A 27,763-nucleotide genomic window follows, 5' to 3' on the forward strand; every position below is an offset into this window, starting at 1 on the left:
AGGCAGAGATATGTGCCAGGCATTGTGCTGGTCACTTCGGCGACAGCTCTGGGCTATGCCCAGTCCCTGCCCTCAGGGGGCTTACAACCTAGAAGGAAAGGCAGGTAATTAAACCAGCAATTACCTTCCATGTAAGGGCTGGCACAACAGCAGGGGCACAGGGAGCCATGAGAACATACTGCCCAGCAGGGGACGCACACCCAGTCGTACAGGCCACGGGAATATCTGTCATCCACCACTTCACGTTCTTGGAGCCGAGACATTCGCCCCTGGGTGCTAAGACCTAGGAACCCCCCACAATCTGACTCACGGAGACACTACTTCTAAATCACATGTGCCCTGCCATAGCCAGGGCCTCCCCGCGGCTCTCCAGGAGGGGACGGCAGCCCCATCACCACATCCCCACCACGACCACCACCCACCCCGCCATGAAGCAGCACTTTCACCTCCGGTCACAGCCACCTGGGAGCAGGGCTACCTTATTCACCCAGCACCTGGCACAGAGTCCTGCACATAGTAGGCACTCGTGTTTGTTGAAAACAAGTCTTACCCCCCAAGGTTTGCTCTCCCTCTTCTATCAGAATTAGGTCAGAGCCTCTGACTCAGTTTTTAAAAAATTCAAAACATGCTAATGGAAAATGTTTCGCTGACCCCGGGCCACTCACTGGACCTAGCCCCCGGAATCTGTGATACCCTCTGGTGAGGGCGTCACAAGGACAGCGAGCTGGGAGCTGCCCCCACAACCAGCACAGCTTTGAAGATCAGCTCGGGAATGCTGTTTAAAACTTGGCTAGAGTCCGGGCTGTAATGCTTTCTTCCCAGGACCCCTCTGGGCAATCTGCCTACATTCCAGACATCCCCCACCCACCTCTACTCTGCTGTTTCCCCACATGACTACCTCCCCTATAGCCCCACCTCCCTGGCCTCTCTCTGCATCCCTCACCCATAAATCCACACTTTCAGCTCCCACAAACGGTTCACAGAACTTGCTCTCCGCCGACCACTATCAATACAGGCCAAAGAAACCCACCCATGCCCCAAAGCCTCTAAAGCAGAAGGTACAAGATGGCGGAGGTGGGCGGGCGGGGGCGGCTAGGGAGGTAAACCTGCAAATGCGGGCCAAAGAAAGGAAATGGAACCCAGAAACCCCTCGGCCCTGTTTCCACCATCAGGCATGTGAGAGAGGCAGTGAGCCACAGTGTAGTGAAAAAGCCATCTTAGCAGCAGCCAAAGGTCTTCCCAGAAGAGCAGGGCAAGAATAAATTATGCAAAGTAGGTGGGAAGTAGGTGGCAACCAGGGAAACAAATAAAGCTCCTGCTTTCATGAAATGCCCCACTGTGTCAGCTTGGGGTGAAATCCTCCTCTCCTATGAGCTCAAGCTCAGGTCTGATTCGGAGGACAGGGATGGGAGACCAGGGTGACAGGTGGAGGGGACAACGGGCAGGGGCCCTGCTGGGCGCAGCACGGTTCTGACCTGTGTAATCGAGGCCCAGTGTGAGGAGGGGCTTGCACGGGCGCTCAGGACGGTCTGTCCAGATTTTGTCCACAAGGTTCTCCTTGACAGGAATGAGGTGGTGGCCGGCACTTCTCAGAACCTTGGCCATCTTCTTCCAGTAATCTGGGGAGAAACAACACGTGGCCCAGCCATGCATGAACTGAATGCCATCTCGGCCAAGGCAGGGAGCAGAGCCTCAAGCGCCCAGCACCTTCTGAAAGGCGATCCTTCCATGGCCTACTGAGTGTGCAGGATGAGGAACCACAAAAAGGTTATCTTCACCACCAAGAGCCATCCCCGGCCTCTCTGCCAGAACTCTTCTCCTCACCCTGATCTTTGTGACATCAAGTCACATCGAGCCCCCAAAGGATCCATGTCCCACAAGCAAACAAGGACAAAGGAGAGGCATCTAGAACCCACCTCCTCACCCAAGCCGGAAGAACCCCAGCTCACTCACCAGTAGGAATAATCAGTGGGTCCACACCAACCCTGGATCCTTCAGGAAGTACACTCACCAGCCAGTCTTCCTGAGTTGGTGTATCCTTCAGACCTACACAGGAAGAACACATGGACCCAAGCTCAGAGTCTTACCCAGAAGGAAGCAATTCACCAACATCATGAAAACAGGGTCTTTATTAAGCACCTTCTCTAACATAGACTGGTGGCACTTAGAAAATCTGAACTTCCCTTAATCCTAGAAGGCTGCAAGAAGTATAAGATCGTTTGTTTTTCTTTTCCTTTTCTTTCCTTTTTTTTTTTGAGAGAGAGAGAGAGAGAAGAAGGGAATGCACAAGCAGGGGAGGGGCAAAGAGAGAGGGAGAGCGAGAGTCCCAAACAGGCTCTGTGGTTTGTCAACAGAGCCCAACTCGGGGCTGAAACTCATGAACTGCAAAATCCTGACCTGAGCCAAAATCAAGAGTCAGATGCTTACCAACTGAGCCACCAAGGAGCCCCTTAATACCCAGGTGTATTAAAATGAAGCATAAGATAAGAGTAAGATAGAGGACAACAAAAAGAAAAGGCAAGATTTTCATTCGACTCCTGGTAAAAACGGCACCCTGGGAATCACTGCAACACAGGTACATGCATCACTGCGAACAACATCTTCTCCACCTTCGGTCACTTCACCACTGCCGGTCACTGGAAGAGCACTGGGGTGGTGACTGGTGAAGGCTGGGAGCTGGGGGCCTCCCTCACATCCCACACCAGATAAGGGAAGCATGCGCCCTGGTACTCTCCCCTCACTGGAAGGCAGGGTGGCCGAGCGGGCTCCCGCCCCTCAGCCAGGCCTGACTGGAGGGCTGAACAGGAGTCTTCGCAGCAAAGAAATCTTTCCGAAGATTAAGAGAGAAACACACAGGGACCCGTCACCAGCATCTTTACAATGGCTCCCTGGCTTTCCAACTCCCGAGAGCAAACAGCCCTTCCCGTTTCCAAAGGACGCGTCATACACAGTGCCCCAAACAAGCTTCACGAAAAGAACTGAAGTTATTTTTGATATTCCAGTTTTTCTTTAATCCAAGCCAAAACCTTCTATGTTTGGATGCATGCTTCTTAACTGATGAGATTTTTACTAAAAAATTAACATCCTGGTGAAATACATGTAAATTTAGAGTGCAAGTTCATACGTTCTAAACCAGCACTTTTCTTCACTATTTTCTCTACTGACTGCTGATAACCACATAACCACAGAGGGGAAGTTCAAAGATTTATAAAGAAATGAGCTCATGAACTTCAATTCCAAAAAAACTCCCTAAAAGCTGGCACTGCGCTGTTATTTTGCTATTTGATTCTCTGCTATTTTTTTGCCCAAACCGCTAAAAAGCCACTTACTAATGAAGTTTCTTTTAATGCCCCTCGTACGACTTTTATGGGATGAAGTCACGCTATTTCCTAGCAGACAGACACCTGGCAAGACCCCAGGGATGAATCACTCTCCAACCAAACCCACCAGAATCTCCCTACACAGGAGAAAGCCTGAGGAAAGGGGGGCTTAGGGAAGACCCGGCAAACTAGAGATGGACTGGAAAGAAGGAAGACTCGTTCCCTGGGGCCACCACACACCTGCTTGAAGGAATGAGCAGAACTTGCTCCTCTGCCTCTCTGCCCCTCCCCCCACAAAGGGCTAACAGACCTGACAGCTGGGGATGTGGGCCCCAAAGAGAGATGCCCATACCCCAGGGTACACTGAATGGTCCACGGGGGTGCAAACGGAAAGTTTTAGAAGATCTATTTGTATTCATGTTTTTCTCAGAAGTAAAGAACTTAACCATCGCTTGCATTTGAAATGCAGAAGGACCCCAGTACGTACACCTAAACTATAAGGGAGTATACACACAGGTTGAGGGGGCCTGGGCCATTGAGGCCTGCCATCAGAGAGTTTAAAGGCCACTAGCCTGTCCATTTATAACAGCCCCACAGCCCCGAATGCCTGCTTGTGTATGTGCATGAGGTATATGTGAGAGAAAGAGGGTTTTCTTGTGCCATGAACTGGATGGTGTCCCCCTAGGTTCGTATGTTGAAGCCCCAACCCCAATGTGATTATATCTGGATAGAAGGATTTTAGGAGGTAATTAGGTTAAATGAAGTATAAAAGGTAGAAGATTGGTGGCCCTTTAAAAACAAGAAAAGAGATCTATCTCTCTGCCATGTGAGGGCAGTGAGAAGGCAGCCGTCTACAAATCAGGAGGGCTGACACCACAACTTGACCATGCTGACACCCTGATCTTAGACTTCCAGCCTTCAGAACTGAGAAAACAAATTCCTGCTGTTTAGGACACCTCGTCCAGGGTATTTTGTTATGACAGCCCAAGCTGACAGAGACACCCTGATTTTGCAAAAGAGTCCATGACCTCATAAAACCCGTAGGTCCCTTCCCAAAGCTGGCCAAGTGAAGTTGGGCTGGCCAGGCCTCTACACACCCATCTTCATGAGCGTCCAGTTGCTGTCCATCTGCTTGGCAGCCTGGAGAAAGTAGCGTCCGTCGGTCCACATGGCCGCGTGCTCCTCTGTAATGATGGCTGTGCCTGCAGCAGGGGAGTTAAAAAAAAAAGAGAGAGAGACATCGGTTTCTGAAAACCACAGAAGCTGCACACAGTGGCAGCAGGCGGGCAAGCACAGTGAGAAGCACGGGCCGCTGTGGGGCAGCCCCCGCCCCACCACTCACTCTAGTGGGGCAGATGGGCCTTTGACTCCAGAGAAAGCACTAGGCAAGAGAGGACAAGGCCACTGAGAACAAGCCAAGCTCTGAAGGCTGCCTGAGGCCTGGTCCCTGCCCGGAACCCCATTTGTGCAGCACGAGTAAAGGCCAACAGAACAGAAGACTATGCAGCTGTGGTCAAAATTGCCTCAGGGTCAACAACCCAGAAAGGGAAATGATTCTAGCACATGACCTGCTCTACCCAGAGGAACGGCTTCACCTTTTCTGAGAGAAACCAACGGGACTCCAGAGTATTCATGGTGACTCACCAGCCTTCAGCAGGGGGTTGACGCCTCCCAGCCCTACCTGCCCCCAGTCCCTACAGGCCTGGCAGAACTCAGGGCTTTCGGCAGAGGTGCCAGCCAAAAGCAATCCTAAGGGGCCGACCAACACAAGCACTGACACAAAAGGAAGCGGTTCTTACCAAGTCTAACTAGCTTAATGGACGGGAGTCTGAAGGGGGGAAAATATCACCCTAAAACTCAAGGGCAGGACAGTTTTGGAAAAGTTAGGGCAGGGCACCGATGTAGCTCAACGTTCACCTTTATTATTTAAAATTTTTAATGTTTATTTATTTTTTGAGAGGGAGAGAGACAGAGCATAAGATGGGGAGGTCCAAAGAGAGAGGGAGACACTTAAATTGAAGCAGGCTCCAGGCTCTGAGCTGTCAGCACAGAGCCCGACACGGGGCACAAACCAATGAACCGCGAGATCATGACTTGGGTCAAAGTTGGACACTTAACTGACTGAGCCACCCAGGTGCCAGGTGCCCCCACCTTTATTATTTAAACTGACAGTGAACTTACCCAGAAGCCAAGTAAGCACTTGGGAGAATCATACAAGACCAGCAAGCTATGGTGGGGGTTCTGGGGTGCAGTTAGTGATCCATTTCTTATTCAGAGTGCTAGTGACACACATATCTTCAGTCTAATTGATACGGTTTTCTGTACATATGTTATTTTCAATGAAAAGTTCGAAAACATGTTTTACATAAAAAGATTTTAAGGCTATAATAGCAAAAAAATTAAATTAAATTAAATAAATAAAACTTTAATAGCAAAAGCATAGAGACAAGGGCCACTAAGAGCTGACCTTAGGGAACTGGAGGATGCTGGGAATTCACACCTTTCTACAGAGGCTCAAGGGGGAGTGTCTGGCTGCCATTCTCTTTTTGGTCCTATCACAGGCAGAAGCTTGGCCCCGTTATTTTCGGGAAGTGAACAAAAGTACAGAAAGAACAGACAGAAGTTAGCAACTCACCCGCAGAGCCATCAAATCCAGAGACGAAGGCCCGCCGACAGTCGCAGGGGGCAATGTACTCGCTCTGGAAAACAAAAGGGAGGATGAACTGGACCTCACCAGTCACGTGCCAACTGCCTCCATGCGCTCAGCTGTGTGCAGGGCCCCACGGGGACACAGGCTGGTGGACCTTCAAGGAAGAGACAGTCTAGCTAGAAAGTCAAACCGAACGTGAAAAATATCAGCGCACATTCTAGAAGACCCTAATTAATTAAGGGCTAAAAGAGCCACCCCCGCTAGCCTCTATTTCTTCTGGAGACCCAAAGAGCGTCAAGATGAAACAGATCGAAACTGCTCTTTCCTCACTGAGATCTTGAAAAACAAACCAGTAGCCTTCTCCCTTCCTTGCCACTGGCATTTAGGCATCTGTTATTTTTCTGGAAAGAAAGGCTGAATTTCTGTTTTGGGCACCAATAGTTCTCTCACTTAGATCTCTTTGGCACTGGCTCGTTTCTGAACTTCCTGAAGTGCGTGTTCCCCTGCGAAGTAGCAGCCCCAATCACTCCCACGCAGACCCTGTCCCTTCCTGTTGGGGAATAAATGGAAACGCTTCCTCAAATCCAGGAGGCTTCAGCAAAAGAAAATGTCGTGTCCCAAACCGAGTATTTCCCATCCCCTTGCCTCTAAGCGGAAGGCGTTAGAGACTGTGGAACACAGAAAGCTGTCATTCCCGTGCAGAGGGCACAGGGCCATGGCATGCCACTTCTGGTAACAGCCCATGAAACACAGAGAGTGAAGGAACCTCCCCCAGGTCACACAAGGAGCAGAGGCAGGATTCGAACTCGGGCTCTGAGGCGCCCGGCCACGCTGCTCCCACAGGACCCGTTCTCCCGCTCCAGGATACGCCCAAGTGTGAAGACAGGCCTTTTAAGCAACTTGCTGGCTCACAGGTCAGCAGCCCGGCCAGGATCAGGCATGTGTGCCTCCACAGCTGCTCACTGTGTGTCTCAGAGTCAGTTCCTCATTTCTAAAACAGGTCCCTTCAGACCGCCAAGAGCCACACCAGGCAGGTGTCTTATCCCCAAACCAGAGAGGAACACTTAGCAGGCAGCATGGGAACAGAACAGAAGGAAATGGCTGCCAGCAGCATTTATGAACTGCAGGACCCTCATCTGATTATTAACCCAGCAATCACTGGGTGCAACACTAAAGGGAAAAACGGCAAAAATGGAGGGTGCCTATCAAATCCTTCTGCTAGGATTGCTGGGAGGAAAAGTAAGTTAATGTTTAAAACAGAAAACTCCCCAGAAACCTGAGAGTGCTGCATATATGCGATGGGACAGATAGTATCAGTTTCTTCCTAAATGATGAAAAAGCATCCAAGAGGCCAGGAAAACCAAGTCAACAAAAATAACTCTTGTACTAAAAGTCACAGAATGCGATGGACGAGCCACAGGGCACGCTCCTGATGGATGAGGAGGGGCCCCTGACCGGGGCTCGCCCACCTGTGACAGGCAGGGAGACTGCTAGCAGAGGGCTGGCAGAGAAGGTCCTGCTCATCTGGGGCCGGCTAGACTCGCCACTCAGGGATCAGCCCTCGAGGAATGCCCCACGCCTCCCGGGACAAGCCGAGAGGAGGGGCGGGGCCTCTCAAAAGAGCTGCCCATTGGCAGAGGCAGCAGGCAGGTTTCTCCAAAGGGAGGTGGAATTAACAGCAGGTGGACATGTTTGGTTTGGGATCAAGATGAGGTCTGAGCAAGAATGTCTAGACATGACCTAAGTAGTCTACATGCCAGGAAGCCGTCACTGACCAAAGCTGTCACCTCCACACCAAGAGGCGAGGCAGAGGCCAGACGAGCACTGGGTCTGGGCCTCCCACTCTCCCCCCACCCCCATGAAGCTGGCAAAACCCAAGAACATTCTCCCCAGAGAACAGCAAAAAGGTCTAAAATAAGCCAAAGCCTTAGCATGCTGGGGAAAAGGCACAAGGAAGCAGAGCTATTGGTTTTCTCTCCAAAACCACCATTTCTCTCCACCTGAGACCAGCACTCAGTCCAAGCCTCCATCATCTCCCCCCGGACCATGAACCCTACGATCCATTCTTCACGCACATGCAGAGTGAGCTTTCCAAAATATCTGTAAGCACCATGTTAGCATCCTGCTCAAAACTCACCATAGCTTCCCATCATACTTAGGCTAAAATCCAAATCCCAGCGCACTGCGTGATCGGACCCTGCCATCCTCTCAGAACTCCCCTCCCCTCTCCCAGCCAGCCTGGATGTTCAAGCCACATTGCCTGCTCTCTCATTCTGTACTTCGCAAGCTCATTCCAGGTTCAGGACCTTTGCACATGCTCTTCCTTGTGCCTATCAAAGTCTCTCTCTGATCATGGCCTGGCCAGCTCCTGCAGATCAGAGGTCACCTCCACAGAGGGGCTTGCATGGACTATCCAAAGTGGCCACCTGGTCTTTACCTCTCTGTATAGCACATTTTTCTAGATGCTTCTCTTCTTGGACTTTCTTATAGTGTTCTTGTATTATCCTGCCCCAAAATATAAGTTGCATGAGATGAGGGTATTTGTCTTTTTTTGTCACTGTCCCTGTCCCTATCACAGTACAGGTAACACATAGTAAGTCCTCAACCAACGATTGCTGAACAAATGAACAAGCAGAAGGAAACATGAGCCTTCTTCTTTCAACCTAGTTAAAACCTTCGCCACCTCTCTAAAGAGGGAGGAAGGGATACAACCCAAGGAATACAGGTGGCCTCTAGAAACTGGAAAAGGCAAATAAATAAGTTCTCCTCTTGAGCTTCCAGAAAAAAACATAGCCCTACTGACCCACTGCAGACTCACCAAGTCCAGAACTGTAAGACAGTAGATTTGTGTTACTGTTAAGTCACTAAGTTTGTGGTAATGTGTTACAGCGGCAGTAGGAAACTAATAACATTATCAAGACCAGAAGGGACCATTAACTGTGGTTTCAAACTCAAATGTCTTAGGGTACAAGGAAGTAAACTAAACACGTAAAGCAGGCGAAGGCAGTGACTCTTCCGGAGAGAACAGCTCCGCTCAGCTCTGACTCCTGTTATGCCAGAATGCAGGCCACATGCTGCCAACCCTCAGTAGTTCAGGAGAGGTTAATAATATACGTGTGTCCATGAGAAGTCACCCAACTTTTAAGTGTTGGCATCTAATTCAAACAATATAAATAATACACAGCCAAATAAAGCACATCTGAAAACCAGGGGGAAAAAGCGCCTTAGCCACCTCTCAAAATCCAGCTCAAATATACCCTCTTCCCCAAAGTTTTCTGACCCACTCAGAGACCTCCCACGTCAGCATTTCGCAGAGCATCCACACTGACATTTGCCCATGCCCTGCCTTGGGTAATGATAACAGACGCTATTAGCCACCTTTACTAAACCCCTACTATATTGCCAACAACTAGATTTTCATCTAGGACTTCATTTCCCATGCTCCTTTGCGTCTAGGTGGAATCACGTGAGTAGTTCTCACCAATGGAATGTGGGGCTGAGATGTCTGGGTCAGAAGTGGGCCCTCTCCACACGCTTCCCCCTTCCACCAGCTGGAACGGTGGTATCAGAGGATGGAAAGAGCCTGGAGCTCTGAATGGCTCTCTTACTAGTGGAAGAAAGTCACCCACCACCCAGGAACACCCACTCCAAACAGCTACATAAACAAGAGATAAGCCTCCACAGTACCAGGCCACTGAAACTTTGAGACATTACCATAGCTAGCATGACTCTAATTAAGTGGATAAAATCACTCTGTGATAAAAATCACTACTCCGCCCTAGGAGAAAGCCTGCTTAAGACATAAAAACAGGAAGCCAACTCCAGGAAGAATGGGAGTAGGACAGAGTTTAGGAAAATCTGATTCAAGTCTTCCAGAAGGAGGAACCAAAAAAATAGCCAAAAACTTAGGTTGGCAGAGTCACCTCTGACAGAACATGACCCTTCGATTAAACTACGCCCAGGAACAGAATATGAAGCCTTGCAGATGGGGAGGAGAGAGAATTTGGATTTCTTAAAGGCACAGCTGGCACAGCTCTGGTCCCAACCAATGATTCTCCTGGTTTGGGGCCAACGGCGCCCACGAATCCCAATGTTTGACTTAGATGGTACATGAAAGCATCCAGATTACCAGGAAGAATGGGCAATTCCTCACCTCAAAAGTCCCCCTGGGCCCAAACTCCTGACACCACAACCCCTGTTCTGGGTTTACAAAGAAAGAACCCCTCAGAGTTGCAGAGGACAGTGAGGACCAGACCTCTGGAGTGCCAGGCTCCTGTGTAATTATGTACTTGGGGTGCATTTTCTCTCTAGGACGGAACTGTGTGTGGGTGTGTGTATTTGTGCTTTGGAAAGTACACAAAGGACAGAATTCAAGATTTTCCTTCATTCTCCAACACTCTCCCTTCCCCACCCGTAGGAGAAATTCCATCAACTCTGAATCCAGCCTGAAATTAAACAATCAGGAACGAGAGGCACAGAGAACAGCAGCCTCTCTATTACTGAATAGGCTGCTGCAGCAGGTCACACACAAAGCCAAGCCTTCCTCCTTGTCCTCACAGTCCTGGCAAGGCCCCAGAGTCCCACTTAGCAGTCACCCCAACTCTGCCCCACCTCCCCACAGGAACTGAAACAACGGACTCGGGACTTCTCGTTTGTTTCCCTGGACGGCATCACAAACGCTCTTGGGTTCCAACCTTCCCGAACCCCTCTGCCATCTGCCTGTCAGGTCCACACTCAACCTGTGTTCTATTGCTTCTCCAACAACCTTCCCCCCTTCCCTGCTCCTAAGGCCAGCGCCACGCCCCAGCCCTCTGTATCCCGTCTCTGCAATCCTACAATGGCCTCCCAATGGCTTCTCAGTCTCTAGTATCCCCCTTCTCCAATCTGCACTAACCACTGGTCCTTCTGATTGATCACACCTCTCTCTTGTTCAAAAGCCCTCAATGGGCCCCAACTATCTGACAAAAACCTTAACTCCTTCTCTCAGGGAGAAGCCATCTGATTCCGATATTCCAGGGTCACTAGCAGGAGATGAAGAGCTGGTGAGAGCCTGCTACCTCACCTGTGGTTTGGCCAGCCTCACTGCCATTCCCGAAGTTTAATAAGGAATTGCTTTGGGTGTATTAGGCCCATGTCAGGGCACTGGACCAGATACAGCTTTATAATAACCGAAAACAAAAACAAGACCCCAAATTGGCTGACTAACAGCACCCAGAACCAAGATTATCAAGATAAACTTGGCCTGTCTTGGCTACAAGAATATCCCCTACCAGTAAACAGATAGATTATATCCTAACTCCAGGCAGAATAACACAAACTGAAATACCAACCATAAAAAGCTTGTAACACCCCTTAACCAGAAACTTTTAACTTTTAATTCAAAGGACACTCACAGATCCAGTCTTTTGCACACCAGAGGCCTTTCCTGGAGGTGAAGCCTCACAAATAAAGTAGAACTATTAGGAGTCTTTTTTTTTTTTTAAGCCGGCTTCATACCCAGTGCAGAGCCCAACATGGGGCTTGAGCTCATGACCCTGAGACCAAGACCTGAGCCGAGATCAAGAGTCAGACGCTAAACCAGCTGAGCCACCCAAGCACCCCAAACTGTTAGGAATCTGGCTGGGACTCTATGACAGCCTGTGAGACCCTCTCAGAGAAGAGACCTAATTTCAGATAACAGTGCTCAGGGACTGTGACGGTTAATTTTATGTATCACTTGACTTAAGACCATCTCCAGATAGCTAGCTAGCTGGTAAAACATTATTTCTGGCTCTATCTGTGAGGCGGTTCCTGGAAGAGATATTCGCATCGGTACAGAGCACCTGGGTAGCTCAGTTGGTTGAATGTTTGACTCTTGGTTTCGGCTCAGGTCATGATCTCATAGTTTCTGAGACTGAGCCCCACATCAGGCTCCAGGCTGAGAGCATGTAGCCTGCTTGGGATTCTCTCTCTCTCTCTCTCTCTCTCTTAAGATAAGTAAACTTTTAAAAAATTTTGCTTAAAAAGATTGACTAAAGATCATCCTACCAATGTACTCATCATCCAGTCATGGAGGGTCCGAAGAGATCAAAAGAGGAAAGTCGAAATTGCTCTCTGTTTGAGTTGAGCTGTTCATCTTCTCCCGCCCTCAGACATCAGGATTCCTGGTTCTCGGGCCTTTCACTCAGACAGGGCCAGACAGCACTGGAAGTATCCACAAGCTGGGGAAGCAGGAACACCGGTGGTGTGGTTCCAGCTCAAACCCGAAGGTCTGAGAACCAGGGAGCTACTGTGGGAGCCCTCCCTCACGACATGTCCCTCTACACACAGGGACATCTCTATATAATTTTATTGGTTCTGTCTGGAGAAGCCAGACTGATACAGGAAGCAGAGAAGACCCCGCATCTAATGTGCTCCTACTGCACGAACTGCCATCTTATTCAATATGGAGGTAAAACAGCTGCAATCAAATCAGTCCAGGGCAACTGCCTGATGCTTCAATGGCAGATAATGAAAAATATCATCGGTGCATCAGTGCGGAATCCATGTGACATGAAGCCCAAGTCCAGGGGCTAAAGTCTGGGACTGACAGGAGGCAGGGAAGGCCCATCAGAGGAGCCTGGACAGGAGGGAAAAGAAATGGATTTCCTCAGGGCCACAGCTAGATTCTGCCCTTCCTAAATGCTGGGGTGTCTGCTACCTATAAATCCTACCAGGACTCAGGCTTAGGCTGTGTTGGCCAAACTACTTACTCATTTGGTCCTTAGCCAACATGAAACTTTGGTTTCTATGAAGGTGGTGAATCTTGTTAGTATGTTCTAGAGAACGGAGGTGCAAGGAACCAATCTCCACCCTAAACCACACCCACCACCCCTCCCCTCCCCACTGCCTACTAAATCTAACAGTAATGTACCCACCACCCTAGCTTCTCACGTGCCACCAACAACCCTCGTTCCGGCTGGATCTTCTGCTTCTCCTAGACTCACCTCTCACAATCCCTCGCCTCCCTCTTCATCCACATTTACATGCAGAACCCTAGTCTACAGCGGCTTCCCCTCTCTACACAAGGATCTCCCTTTCCTCTCACCTCTTTAGTCCAGTTCTAACCCATCGTGGCATGAAAAGTGCTGCTGTGTATCAACAGACCAAGGAATTCCATGGAACACTGAGTCCCTTAGACTACCCCTAAGATGACCGTGGGAAATCCATGAACGTTGAACATTCAGAATATGCTGAATACTTCCTCCTCTCCTTAGAGTTGCACATGAAAGTTCAACCTACAACGGTCCTGAGAAGCCCTGCAGTTAAGAAACTGTTCAAATGGGCAAAGGACTCGAACTGACATTTCTCCAAAGAGACATACAGAGGGCCAACAAGCATGTGAAAAGATGCTCAACATTGCTAATCATAGGGAAATGCAAATCAAAGCCACAATGGAAAAAACCCCACAACATTACTTCATATCTGTTAGGATTCCACTATTGGGTGGGGGCGGGGGGGGGGGACATAAAATAAGTGTTGGGAAGTGTGTGGAGAAATCGGAACCCTTGTGCACTGTTGGTGAAAATGTAAAACGGCACAGTCACTATGGAAAGCTGTATGGAGGTTCCTCAAAAAATTAAAAAGAAGATTACTGGGGCGCCTGGCTTGCTCAGGCTGTAGAGCATGTGACTCTTGATCTTGGGGTTATGAGTTCAAGCTCCACATTGGGGTTAACAGTTTGCTTAAAAAAATAGGGGTGCCTGGATGTCTCAGTTGGTGAAGCATCTGACTTAGGCTCAGGTCATGAATGAGTTAGAGCTGTGCTGACAGCTTAGAGCCTGGAGCCTTCTCCGGATTCTGTCTCTCTCTCTCTCTCTCTGTGTTCCTCCCACACTCATACTCTCTCTCTCTCTCTCTCTCTCTCTCTCTCTCTCAAAAAACAAATAAAGATTTAAAAAACTTAAAACATAAAAAAAATAGAATTACTATATGATCCAGTGATCCCACTTGTGGGTATAAATCCAAAAGAACTGAAAACTGTATCTCAGAGACATTTACACACCCGTGTTCCCTGCAGCATTATTCACAACAGCCAAGAACTGGAAGCAACCAAATGTTCATCAACAGATGAATAGAGTTTTTTAAATGTGGCATATTAAAAAAGAGTGGTACAGGGGTACCTGGGTGGCTCAATCAGTTAAGCATCCAACTCGATCTCGGCTCAAGGCAGGATCTCACAGTTCCTGGGTTCAAGCCCTGCACGGAGGAGCTCTGTATGGACCATGTCAAGTCTGCTTTGGATTCTGTCTCTCTTTCACTCCGCCCCTCCTCAACTTGTTCTCTCTGCCCCCCCACACACACACACTTTCTCTCCCCTCCCAAAATAAGAATAAACTTAAGAGGTACCTGGGTGACTCAATTGGCTAAACACCCAACTTCAGCTCACGTCATGATCTCACAGTCCCTGAGTTTGAGCTCCGTGTCTGGCTCTGTGCTGACAGCTCAGAGTCTGGAGGCTGTTTCAGATTCTGCATCTCCCTCTCTTTCTGTCCCTCCCTGCACTCGTGCTCTGTCTCTCTCAAAATAAAGACACTAAAAAAATGTAATAAAATAAATAAATAAGCTTTAGAAAATGTGGTATATATATACAATAAATTATCATTCAGCCTTCAGAAAGGAAATTCTGTCATAAGCTACACCATGGATGAACCTAAAAACGTTATGCAAAGTGAAATAAGCCAGTCACAAAAAGACAATACTGTATGATTCCACTTATACGAGGTATATAGAGTAGCCAACTCTTAGAAAGTAGAGTGGTAAGTGGTGGGAAGTGGGGGGGGGGTTGTTCAATGGGTATAGAGTTTCAGTTCTGTAAGATGAAAAAGTTCTAGAGATCTGTTACACCACAATGTGCCTAGAGTTAACACTACTGTACTGAATGCTTAAAAATAGGATGATAAATTTTCTGTTAACTTTTTTATCATAAAGATAAAAAGAAACTGTCCAGCTCATTTCACTGTATTCTTAACCACTGAACACACGCTTTGCAGAACACCGTACGCGACACAGCAGGAAAACTACAGAATACTGTTTGGGGAACACTGCTCCAAGCACCAAAGCACACTGAACTCCATGCAGTTGCCTCAAACTGTCCAATGCCACTGATTATTCATTTCATCCCTTCGTCGCTCCTGAAGCCAGAAAATCTTACGTTTCCAGACAGGGGTCTAATCCTCATGCTGGCCCAGGTTAACCCTGGCCTGATATTGTCACAATCATGTGGTCTGGCACCGTTGAGAAGGGGCAGAAAGGAGGCCGGTTAAAGTGGACATCTTTTGATGTCCTTTGCTCAATTTACAGTAATGCTCTTATGTACCATGCCTGGATCATGGTAGACCCTCATCAGTCATCACCAGTCATGTCTGCACCACATGCCATCCCACATATGTGTACACACACACACACACACACACACACACACACACACACACCAAGGATAAACACCAAGCCACTAAGCTAATCAAGTTCTCACCCAGGACTCTGGACTTGGGATTAAGGTTCTAGCTCAATCTGGTATCTTCAAAGTAAAAGATCAAAAGATATAAATGGGGGAACTATTGGCTGGCCCCCTATTCACTGTTTACCATGTTCCCTAAGAAAGGGAGAAACTAGGGGCGCCTGGGTGGCTCAGTCGGTTGAGCATCCAACTTCGGCTCAGGACACGATCTCAAGGTTCGTGGGTTCAAGCCCCGCATCGGGCTCTGTGCTGACAGCTAGCTCAGAGCCTGGAACCTGTCTTTGGATTCTGTGTCTCCCTCTCTCTCTGACCTTCCCCTGCTCATGCTGTCTCTCTCTCACTCAGAAATAAATAGAACATTAAAAAAATTAAAAAAAAAAGAAAGAAAGAAAGAAAGGGAGAAACGAATCTACAGCAAGAGCTGAAACCCCTCCCGTCTCAGCTGTTCTCAGCCAGCTGCATTCGTGCCCTCAGGTTCCACGCGCCACCCCATCTGAGGCCCCGCCGTTGCACAACTCCAGAGACCACCATTCACAACCTAGAGTTCTGCCAGTGCAGTGGCCCTGCCCCTAAACCCTCATAAAGCCTTTTATTGCTCCAAGGACGTCAGAGCGGTTTCTAAGGATCAGAGAGCACTGGCTGTATTTCTCACTCTCGCTCATTACCTCCCTGGGCGTCTGCCAGGTGAACTTGCCATGTTGTTTCGGAAAAGCTCCCCAACCTTCCCTGCTCAGCTCCTCGGGCTTTGCTCCCACTAACCTTCCTGCCTAGAATCCTCTCCGTCCTTCCTCTCTTTATCCAACTCCACCCACCCTTCGACATCCAGTGCAAATGCCTCCCCTGCTCATGAAGCCCTGGGTCATCTTCCCCTCTCACCCCCAAACCTGCATAGTGCTTTGCCCAGATTTTCCTGATGGCGTTTCCACGTTCCCCCTTATAATCCAGACACAGGTATACGTGTCCTCACTCCACTACTCAACCGGATGTTCCTGGACGCACAAGCACAACCATTCTCATCTTTGTGTCACGTGCCACACCTAAGGCAGTGTCTCGCACATAAGCAAAGGCTATAAAAATATGTATGCACAGATGACTCTATGGGAGAACAGGACTTTGTATACTGCCTCATCCCTCTGCTAAACCATCAGCATAGCGAGGGCAGGAATTCATTCTTAAATTCATCTCTACAGGGACACCTGAGTGGCTCAGTTGATTGAGCATCTGACTTCAGCTCAGGTCATGATTTCTCGCAGTTCATGAGTTCGAGCCCCACGTTGAGCTCTGTGCTGACAGCCTGGAGCCTAAGCCTGCTTCAGATTCTGTGTTTCCCTCTCTCTCTCTCTGCCCCTCCCTGCTCGTGCTCTGCCTCTCAAAGATAGTTAATATTTTTTTTTTAAATTCATCTCTGTAACCCTGCAGGACCATAACCATGTAATTCCAATACTTGCTGACTAAACGACCTAAAAGAGAAGATACTATAATGCTTTCGCCTCCTGCCCTTCGGCCCTATCACATGCAATCTCCACCTCTTGAAACCCAACTCTCCCATATTTGGCTCACTAGTGTTCTCAGAGGTAAAGGGAAGTCACTGAGGGACTTCCATATAAGGTAGTGGTTGCGGGGGGAAAGAGGGTGTCATTCAGAACTATCCCTAAAGCCTGCCAGGGTAGAGACCCAGGACAACTTTCTGGCTGCTCTTGGGGCCATGTCAGAGGGACAGGACAGCCTGCATGGGAGAAGAAAGGCAGGAACAGACAATTTCCACTAAGGACAAGGTGTGGCAGAAGAGATGAAGTTTAATGCGTCAGCAACAGAAAGGTCCAGATCTCTGCCCCTTCATTTATCCATTAATACTTCCACAGGTTATTAAAAGCTGGCTATATTCACTGGAAATAAGGAAGCCAGGGCCAAAGCAACAAGCATTCAGTGAGACCCTACTAGACACAGGTCCCTGGTGCCAAGTCCTGGAGAACACTACTCAGCTGTGGACTGACAGCTAGAATCCCACAAACACACTGGGGGGGGGGGGGGGGGGGGGGGGGGGGGGGGGGGGGCGCAGGGAGAGAGATGGAGGGAAAGAATGACAACAGAGGACAGGCTGATGAGATCCAGCACCAGCCCATCTCCACTCAGTACCTGGTGGGCGTCTCCCGACGGGATGATGTAGGCCTGGATCGGCTCTGTCACATACTCCGTGTTCCTCATGGCTTGTCGTAGCTGCCAAAGCAGCTCTGAGGTCACCTTTGGAGCCATCCTGCCGTCTGCAACAACAGGAGAGTTTGGTCCGAAACCAGCCTGCCCCTGGCAATTCAGTTCAAAGGCAGCCCCAACGATGTGCCCGCCAGCTGCCCCACCCCAACTGCATTTTCAAACTGACCACCCCCACCACCACCCCAGCACCAGAGGTCCTAGGAACTCTACAGTTTCCAGTTCTTAAACACCACTTCCCAACAGCCATTTGCGGCAAGAAAAGTTGAACGACTAATACTCATTTCCAAATTGATCAGTTACCTCATTCACTTCTAGGACTATATTCTAAAGAGATAAACAGATACACAAAGATACCAGTTCTTTGTTGATGGTAAAAAAAATTAAAAATGGAAGAAAATACATAGTTGGGTAAAGGAACTATAACATATACAAAAGATCACTACAAAATCATTAAAAGTTATACAAACCAAAAAAAAAATTAAATAGACCTATATTTAACTAGCAAAGACACTAAAGATACTAATGGTTGATGAAAAACAAATTACAAAAGAAGATGTATAGATTGTTCTTATTTGAAAATCTATATGTGTATATTCAGAGAGAAGTTTCTAGAAGGCCAGTCACCCAAGAGTTAATTAGTGGTTACCGTTGGAGAGAGGGATTTGGAGTGATTTTTATTTTCTTTTTCTGATGTTTTATGGCTTAAGTTTGACTACATTAAAAGAAGTATGGTTTAGGGGCACCTGAGTGGCTGAGTCAGTTAAGCATTCAACTCTTGATCTCAGCTCAGGTCATGATCTTGTGGTTCATGAGATGGAGTCCTATATCAGGCTCTGCCCTGACAGCATGGAGCCTACTTGGAATTCTCTCTCCCTCTCTGTCTGCCTCTACCCGACTCATGTTCTCTCTCTCTCTCAAAATAAATAAACAAACTTAAAATATCATATTAAAATATTTTTGTTAAATAGCCAACCACAGATTAGGAGATCAGTCCACTACAAGTTAAAAATCTAAGTCACGTGATCTAGTGAATACCTACTGTCAACTGGGTGTGTAACCTCAGGGAAAAGGAGGCTGGGGTCCCAAGTGGTCTGGGTTCACCTCTCTAAAATATGGTGGGAGCAGAGTGGTTCCAGGGTTTTCTGAATGAGCCCTGAAAAAGTCCCAGGGGTTCCTAAGAGTCTATCCCAATAAAACTAGAGCTAGAGTCACGAGCTCAATACAAAATGAGACAGAAATATGAAAATCATTTTTAAAAGAAAATGTCAAATATAGTCTTACTAGAAATTCTTACACTTTATACTTTTACTAATTTCTAGTATTATTATCAAAATTATCGGGACGCCTGGGTGGCTCAGTCGGTTAATCCTCCGACTTCGGCTCAGGTCAGATCTCACGTTTGTGGGTTCGAGCCCCATGTCAGGCTCTGTGCTGTCAGCTAGCTCAGAGCCTGGAGCCTGCTTCCAGTTCTGTGTCTCATTCTCTCTCTGACCTTCCCCCTCTCATGCTCTGTCTCTCTCTGTATCAAAAATAAATAAAACATTTAAAAAAAAATTATCAAAAGAATACTCAAATCCAAAGAAATTATCCAAAGAAATACTCAAATCGACAGTATATTCTTGCCTCCTGGTGAGTATAATAGACTCTTTCTATGTGATAAAGGACAGATAAGACAAACTTCCAAATCACCTTAGCTGGTTTTTCAAAAAAATCTTTTCTCAAAAAATACTGACATCAGCAAACAGTTCTGGTAACTCATACATATGAGAACTACAAATATATGACTAGATAATCACTAGACCATGGTTATGGTCCCATGGGCATATAACAAAGCAACTTCACAAAAAGCCAATTATAAAACAGGGACCATACACAGTTTTCTATATCCCATATACTGGCACAAACCTATACTATTAGAAGAATTCAAGTAGGATAATGGCTTTTTCCAGCTCATTTTTTAAATAGATACTACTTTTTTTAGAACAGTTACAGATTCACAGCAAAAGTGAGCAGAAAATACAGAGTTCCCATCTACCTCCCTTTTCCAAGATACACACAGCCTCCCCCACAACCAAGATTCCCCACCAACAGAGCCAGACAGCACTATGCTAAGTGAAGTAAGTCAGTCAGAGAAAGACAAAAACCATATGATTTCACTCACATGTGGAATTTAAGAAACAAAACAAACGAACATAGGGGGAAAAAAAGAGAGGAATACTAAGAAACAGACTCTTAACTGTAAAGAAAAAAAACTGATGGTGACCCGAGGGGAGGCCAGGGGAAGGTGGGCTGGGATCCTAGGTTAAATAGGTGATGGGGATTAAGGAAGGCACTCACGATGAGCACGGAAATTTCTAAGTAAGTGTTGAATCACTAAACTGTACACCTGAAACTAGTATTACACTAGTATTACACTGTATGTTACCTGACTGGAATTTAAATAAAGACTTGAAAAAAAATTGAATTAAAGACAAAAAAGATCACCCACCAGAGTGGTACATTGGTTAACCACCGATGAACCTACACTGACACAGTATTAGGCCCCTAAGTCCGTAGTTCATTTTAGGATTCACTCTTGGTGACGGACATTGTACAGGTTCTGACAAATGTATAATGTCACGTATCTCGCATTATATAGCATCATCCAAAACAGCTTAATGGTTTTCATTGCCCTGAAAATTCTCTCTGCCCAGTCTTTTTATCCCTCTGCCTCACTGCCCCTCAATCCCTGTCAATGACCAATCTTTTCACGGTCTGTCCAGTTTTGCCTTTTCCACAAAGTCAAACAGCTGGAATCACATAATACATGGGCTTTTCTGGTTGGCTTCTTTCACTTAGCAATATATAAGATTCTTCCACATCTTTTCATGGCTTGATAGTTCATTTCTTTTTAGTGATGAACAATACACCGTTGTCTGGATATACCACAGTTTATGTACATGTTCATCTACCAAAGGTCATCGTGGTGGCTTCCAAGCTGTGGCTTTTATATATGAAGCTACCATAAACATCCGGGTACGGGATTTTGTGTGGACATAAGTGTTCAAGTCCTTTGGGTAAGTAGCAAGGAGCGTGACCCACTGGATCCTGTGGTACGAATATGTTTGGTTTTGTAAGAAACTACCAAACTTGTCTTCTAGAGTGGCTGCACCATTTTGCATTCCCACCACTAATGAAGGAAAGTTCCTGTTGCTCCACTTCCTCACCAGCACTCGGTGTCTCTGGTGTTTCATATTTTGCCAACCCATGTTTTAAACAAATAAGAAATATTTTATTTAACTATAAATCTCCTAACATACAATGTTGTCAGTAATGAAGAGTGACACTGAGGCCACTGTACTACCAGTTATCATCAAGGACTGACAGACAGTCTGATTCAGTGTGGCTTGAACTCTGCTAGGTATGGATCTGTTTAAGTTTCCTTTTCCTCCATATTTTTATCTGCTTCTTCTCCATCATCTCCAGCATCTGGGGCTACAGAAGTCTCAGTCATTTTGGTTACCTCCAATAGATTCCTCTATGAGGTACCCTCTATGAGGAACTCATTGAAAAAGTGCCTCATTCATAATTTGCAAGAGTAGCTTCAACCACCAGCATCAGGGCTCCATCTCAGGAGTCGCCAAAGGACAGGAAGTACTGAACGACAGAGTCACTGGAAATGGTCCTATTCACAATTCAAACATTCTCATGTTCCTTGCATTACAGATGCCTCCGAATACTTTTCAGAGAGGCATCCTTTCCTTTTGCCTAGTCACTTTAACCTATAATTTCTCTTCTATCTAAGAAAGAAGGATCAGAATTATCTGATCTGACCTAAGTTTATATGTCAACACCTCCATTAGGTTCAAAATGAAGCCTACTATGACCCTGTAAGCTTGCCAGCATCTGAAACTTTACCATGACATCCTTCAGGGGCCTCCAACCATATTTCTGAGCAAGTTAACAATAAAAAGAGTGAATTCAAAGTGTAGACTTCCTCAGAACAATATTTCCACCTTGGCCACACAACAGAACCACCTGGGGGACTTCTAATTTAATTAGTCTGGAGTACAGCCTGGACATCTAGAATTTTAAAAAGCAAATATACGATAGAAGCCAAGGTATTTTCTGTCAAGACCTTCAATTTCCTTATAGGATTTGACTTCTATTTGGGCACATTCTTAACAATTTTGATGGCACTGACTGGATGTTTATAGCACTGACCAGAGTATATATCAACCTTATCAGTCACTGACTTCATCAATAAAGTCCACAGAACTAACAGCAAACACAAAATCCTCAGTTACAAACTGAAAATCATCAAAGGCAAAATGGAACTGGTCAAGGACATCCTCTGCCTCATGGTCACCATAACCTGCTTCCTCACCACCAAATTCTGACCTTCATCACCATCTTCTGCCTCATCCTCACCTTCTCTCTCTTGACTGGCTTCCTCAGAAATATCAGCACTGCATGCCTTACTCTATCACAGTGGCATTCCACACTTCCCTACACAACGCCACCTGCCATCACCACCTTCCCAGCTCCCTCCTCCTCTTCTTTCCCACCCTTCACATTTGGTTGGTGCCCTTGGCCAGATGCAGCCACTTCTCTGTCACCCATATCAGACACAAGGAAAGAACTCCCAATACGGCAAGCCACGGTTAGGATGTGGTAAGCAGCAGCAGCAGCCACAGCAAAGGTGAAGAAGACAGTGACGGGCAATGGCTAAAGCGATGGGCTGGGGCACTGGAGGCAGCTTCCATGCACAAAGATGGCAGGGGCTGTGGCCACAGGCACCACAGGCCTTGTAAGTGACTGAATGGGTGTGCGGCTGGCTGAGGAGGGGACGAAGCTGGTACAATTACAAGACCCAGCCATGGAGGAGGCAGCGGTTGAAAAAGCAGCCAAGATGAAGAAGATGAGAGTCACAGCTGGTTACCCTTGCCAGGATTAGATAGACCACTCTGTATGTGTGATTAATAGGGTGAAATGCACAATTAAGTATGAAATAATGTGATAAATAGTACAACAGGTGTAGATATTGCTTCTTCTTAAGATAGGGACCATGTCATCCTCATTCCGGAATCCACATACCTAGTCCACCACCTAACACATACATAGACTCACTCAAAGATGGCTGAGTCAAGGTCACAACTTTGTATCATGATCTTTTATCAGTCAGACTCACTATGACCAACAGCAAAGAATCTTCAGTGAAAGAAGAAAGCTAGGAGCTTAGAAGATGTCATATGACAGCACCTGCTTACTCCACATTCCATTACTTTTAGAAATCTAGAAGCAGCCAAGAGTTAATCGGGGTGTGCAGGGAAGAAAGAAGCCAAGAACAGCAAGCCTAGTCCATGATGTAACATTAGCCCATACGCTGCCAGGTATTTTTAAATCATGCTTTAAAGAGAATGACTCATTTAAAAGTCTCTTGTACATGTGGGCCTGCTTTTAGAAATAAGTCCCTAAACCTTCAGCCTTTATCATAAACAAAACTTCTCACTGCTTAGATGTACATGAAAAGCACACCGTATTTACCTCCCTGGGTGGCTAGAAGAATTTAACTTAACATCATGTGTTAGAGCACCTTGTACAGCATCTAGTCACATTCTAAAAGCTCAGGAAATATCATTTGAGTCTGGAGCTGATGCACCAGCTGGGTTTCCTCCACGCCTTGTTAGAAGAATAGAAGGGGCTGGTTTACTCCAATTTCAGCATCTTAACGCACGCATAGATGCCAGGCTGCTCTTCCAGCATCAAGAACTTTAGAGGCAGTGGTTTCCTTCTCTGTCTCTGTGCTGGGGGAGGACCAAGGGCTTTACATACATTAGTGGTTAGTTCTCACAATATCCCTTCTAGGGAGATTTCACTATTTCCATTGTATAAAAGAAGAAGAGGTAAATACTTGCCCCAGTCAACTGGATCGCCAGGCACCAAGACCCAGTATCTATCCAATTCCCAAGTCTATGCTCTGTTATAACATATTCTCTAGGGGATGTAATAGAGGCTCTGTTAAAAGCATTCTATGATCAAAGGAATCAAATAAGTGAGTTCTAGGTTCCAGCTGGGATCAGCAACCTCAGACAACTGACGTTCCCTGGACCTCTATTTCTTCATACATAATAAAGAGAAGTTCTCTTTTAAACTCTAAACCTGATCATTCGATCACGTTTTCCCTTTACTTAGTTTTTCTCATTCCTTCTTCCTCCTTCTTCTCCTCCTTCCTAATATGACCCAAAATGTGTTGGATACACTTATCTATATTTTTAAAGAAAAGGGACCTGACTGCATGAAATTATGTGCTCCAGGTGACCGATTTTTTTTCAGTCAACTAAAAGGAAATGCTGTGGTTCTCCTGTGGACGGCCCTCGGAAAAGCGCTAGCTTTCAAGGGACAGATATATACTAATACACCGCTTTTCAGAATTCAGGATGCTGGCAACCCAACAATACAACCAGCCAGTTCTGGGAAGACAGTATGGTTCCAGAAATTTCTCCCGAAAAGATTTTCCTGAATGTACATTCAATTTATACAGCAGAGTACTGTACTACAAACTTTTCTCACTTCATAATCTTACGACAAAAATTAGAAGCCACTCTCTAAGGTCATCCATAAAAGTTTATATGAGAGAGGAGAAAAAGCAGAAGAGGCCAGTTTCAAAAATAACCTATCTCCTCCTCCACCACCACAGAATCCGCAGAAATAGGAAATACAAAAACTAAAATTCTCTAAGGTGTTACCTAAAAAAAGTGGTAAATATATAGAGAAATAGTAAGCAATTACCCAGAAGCCAAAAGACAAAATGGTTTTTAATTTCCACATCTGTATCTATCCCCTTAGTTCCAATCATGAGCAATTATTAATCCTTAACCGTAAATCCTCTTCTCTCCCACCTGGGTTTAGAGTATGGGGACCTAAAACTCTTTTGGGATGTTCCATCTAATTAATAGGCAAAATTATTACCTGTTTCCGCGCCTGGGTCACCAGAGTATGTCACCTCGTTAGGCTCAATTATTCTTAAGTTTTTCAGCTGAAAATCCTGGTGATTTGCCCTTAAGAAGAGAGAGAACAGGATATTGCACTTTGACCATACGAAACGTGGCAAGGCTTATTGAGAGAGGATATCTACTCGACTTGGCGATTTTCCTTTATGAGTCAGAAGGACTCTCACCCTGGTATCAAAAGGAAATAAGTAAAAGTTTCAGATAAAACTTGCAGCTAAAACAGCACCACGACCGGCAAACCTTCTCCAATCTAACCTCCTCATTCATGAATTCTCTTCAGCTATGCCTAATCTCCTAAGTAGTCTAAAAAGATTTTATTTGCAAGGACTATATTTTTCACATGTACAAATTCTATTTGGTTCTTTTTTTTTTTTTTTCTAAGAGAGAGAGAGAGACCAGAGAACAGGAAGAGAGAAAGAGAATCTTAAGCAGGCTCCACAGTACCACGGAGCCCAAACCCAAGACCCTGGGATCATGACCTGAGACAAAATCAGGAGTCAGACACTCAGTGACTCAGCCCACCCAGGCACTCCTGGTTGGTTGGTTTGTTTGTTTGTTTGTTTGTTTGTTTTTAATTTGCCTGCTCTTTCTTCATGGTGTCCCATTCTTTCACTATGGTTTCTATTCCTTCTCCAAACTTCAATTATTTGGGGCCCTTATTTTATAACTCATTTCAGACTTTCCATGAGAAGGTATTGGGGGCAATTCATCTTTGACAAGGCAGGAAAGAATATCCAATGGAATAAAAGTCTCTTCAGCAAATGGTGTTGGGAAAACTGGACATGACATGCAGTACAATGAACCTGGACCACTTTCTTACACCTACACAAAAATAAACCCAAACTGGATGAAAGACCAACACATAAGACAGGAGGCCATCAAAATCCTAGAGGAAAAAGCAGGCAAAAACCTTTTTGACCTCAGCTGCAGCAACTTACCCCTTACTCAACACATCTCCAGAGGCAAAGGAAACAAAAACAAAAATGAGCTACTGGGAACTCATCAAGATCAAAAGCTTCTTTCTGCACAGCGAAGGAAACAATCAGTAAAACTAAAAGGTAACCAAAGGAATGAGAACAGATATTTGCAAATGACATGTCAGATAAAGGGTTAGTATCCAAAATCTATAAAGAACTTATCAAACTCAATCCAAAAAACAAATAATTCAGTGAAGAAATGGGCAAAAGACATGAATAGACAATTCAAAGACATCCAGATGGCTAATAGATACATGAAAAACTCCTCAACATCACTCATCATCAGGGAAATACAAATCAAACCCACAATGAGATACCACCTCACACCTTTCAGAATGGCTAACATTAACAACCCAGACAACAATAGATGTTTGGCGAGGATGTAGAGAAAGAGGCTCTCTTTTGCACTCTGGTGGAAATGCAAACTGGTGCAGCCCCTCTAGAAAACCGCATGGGGGTTCCTCAAAAAGTTAAAAATAGAACTACCCTACAATCCAGCAATTGCACTACTAGGTATTTACCCAAAGTAAACAGAAGTGCTGTTTCAAAGGGGCACATGAGCCCCAAAGTTTATTGCAGCACTACTGACAATTGCCAAAGTATAGAAAGAGCCCAAAAGTCCACTGACAGAGGAATGGGTAAAGAAGATGTGTTATATACACACACACACACACACACACACACACACACACACACACACACAATGGAGTATTACTCAGCAATCAAAAAGAATGAAATCTTGCCATTTGCAACAATGCAGATGGAACTAGAGTGTATTATGCTAAGTAAAATCGAAGAAAGGCAAATATATGACTTCTCGTATGTGAAATTTAAGATACAGAACAAATGAACATAAATGAAGGGAAGCAAAAATATTAAAAGCAGGGAGGGAGATAAACTATAAGAGACTTAAATATAAAGAACAAACTGAGGGTTGCTGGAGGGGTCTTCGGTGGGTGGGTGGAGGGGCTTAAATGGGCAAGGGGCATTAAGGAGGACACTTGTTGGGATGAGCACTGGGTGTTATATGTAAGTGATGAATCACTAAATTCTATGCCTGAAATCATTATTATGCTATAAGTTAACTAAGTTGGATGTACATTTTTAAAAATTAAAAATTAAATTAAAAAAAGATCTTGGGATAGTAAACTTCAAGTTTTCTAGGTCTGCTGGCTCCCTCCTAGTAAGTTATTCCTTGTGTGTTTTGCAATCTTTTATTAAGAGCTCATCTTCAGTAGAAACTATTTTATCTATGAAAATTAGACATGTGCTGGTTGTACCAGCACTACTGTCACTGTTGTTGGCTTATGAGACTAATTTCCACTTTAATTTCTTAGCTAGGAGGTTTACACACAAGTCTCCTATCCCCATACAGGGGAGAGTCTGATGCTGCGGACCCCAGGTATGAAGGCCTGTAGAGCCTGGTACCCTTCCAAGGCTCAGCTTACCAACTACCATTCAGGCTTTACATTCCCCTAAATTTCTGGCACCTGAGGATTTCTCTTTCTTTCAAGACTCTTCTGAAATTGAGGCCCCACTCTACACACAACAATGAACAAAAACAGACAACAGCTCTGACCTCAGGAAGTTTACAAGGGTTTGGGAATAGGGGCTCAAGGACGCTGAAAGAAGAGGATCCAGGAGGAGAGGCAACAGACACAAAACAAGAACACAGCTTGTCAGGGAGTATGTGTTCTATGAAGAAAAGTCAAACAGAGCGAGGGGAAGAGTGTCAGAGAGGTAAAGGGAAAGGTTATTTTAGATGGGGTTGCTAGGCAAGGTTTCTTTGCTAACAGATGACATTTTAGCAGAGTCCTAAAAAAAAGTAAGGGATCAAGCCATGTGAATGTCTAAGAACATTCTAGAAAAGGAGACTAGTATGTGCAAAGGCTCTAAGGCAGGAGTATGCCTGGTATACATCAGAGAAAGCAAGAACACCAGTGTAGGGGGCTGGCAGGTGGGGAGGTAAATGGTTAGGAGACAAGATTAGAGAGGCAGCAAAGCAGGAGTCTGCTGTAGGTCATACTAAGGGTTCGGATTTTATTCAGCTATAAACTTAAAGGTAATTTTGTTATAATTTTACCACATTTTTATGTATTAGTAGAGGGACAGGAGCCCACTTTAGCTCAATCCAC

At 45.9% G+C, this 27,763-nt stretch overlaps 1 protein-coding gene across 2 annotated transcripts in view; it reads right to left on the reverse strand.

Annotated features, from left to right (window-relative positions):
- XPNPEP1 (X-prolyl aminopeptidase 1) overlaps positions 1-27,763 on the reverse strand; it is a 57,287-nt gene that overhangs the window by 22,282 nt on the left and 7,242 nt on the right. The window contains exons 2-7 of one of the 2 annotated variants that reach the window (XM_029932552.1): positions 24,611-24,699; positions 17,585-17,709; positions 5,956-6,019; positions 4,418-4,522; positions 1,954-2,046; positions 1,476-1,619 (exon numbers count right to left, since the gene is read on the reverse strand). In XM_029932552.1, coding sequence (XP_029788412.1) covers positions 1,476-1,619; positions 1,954-2,046; positions 4,418-4,522; positions 5,956-6,019; positions 17,585-17,709; positions 24,611-24,699 — 620 coding nt within the window. The remainder of the gene's footprint in view (positions 1-1,475; positions 1,620-1,953; positions 2,047-4,417; positions 4,523-5,955; positions 6,020-17,584; positions 17,710-24,610; positions 24,700-27,763) is intronic. The other variant, XM_029932554.1, reaches the window with a different exon arrangement.

The sequence above is a fragment of the Suricata suricatta genome, chromosome 2 (assembly GCF_006229205.1).
Source record: "Suricata suricatta isolate VVHF042 chromosome 2, meerkat_22Aug2017_6uvM2_HiC, whole genome shotgun sequence".
Taxonomy (NCBI): domain Eukaryota; kingdom Metazoa; phylum Chordata; class Mammalia; order Carnivora; family Herpestidae; genus Suricata; species Suricata suricatta.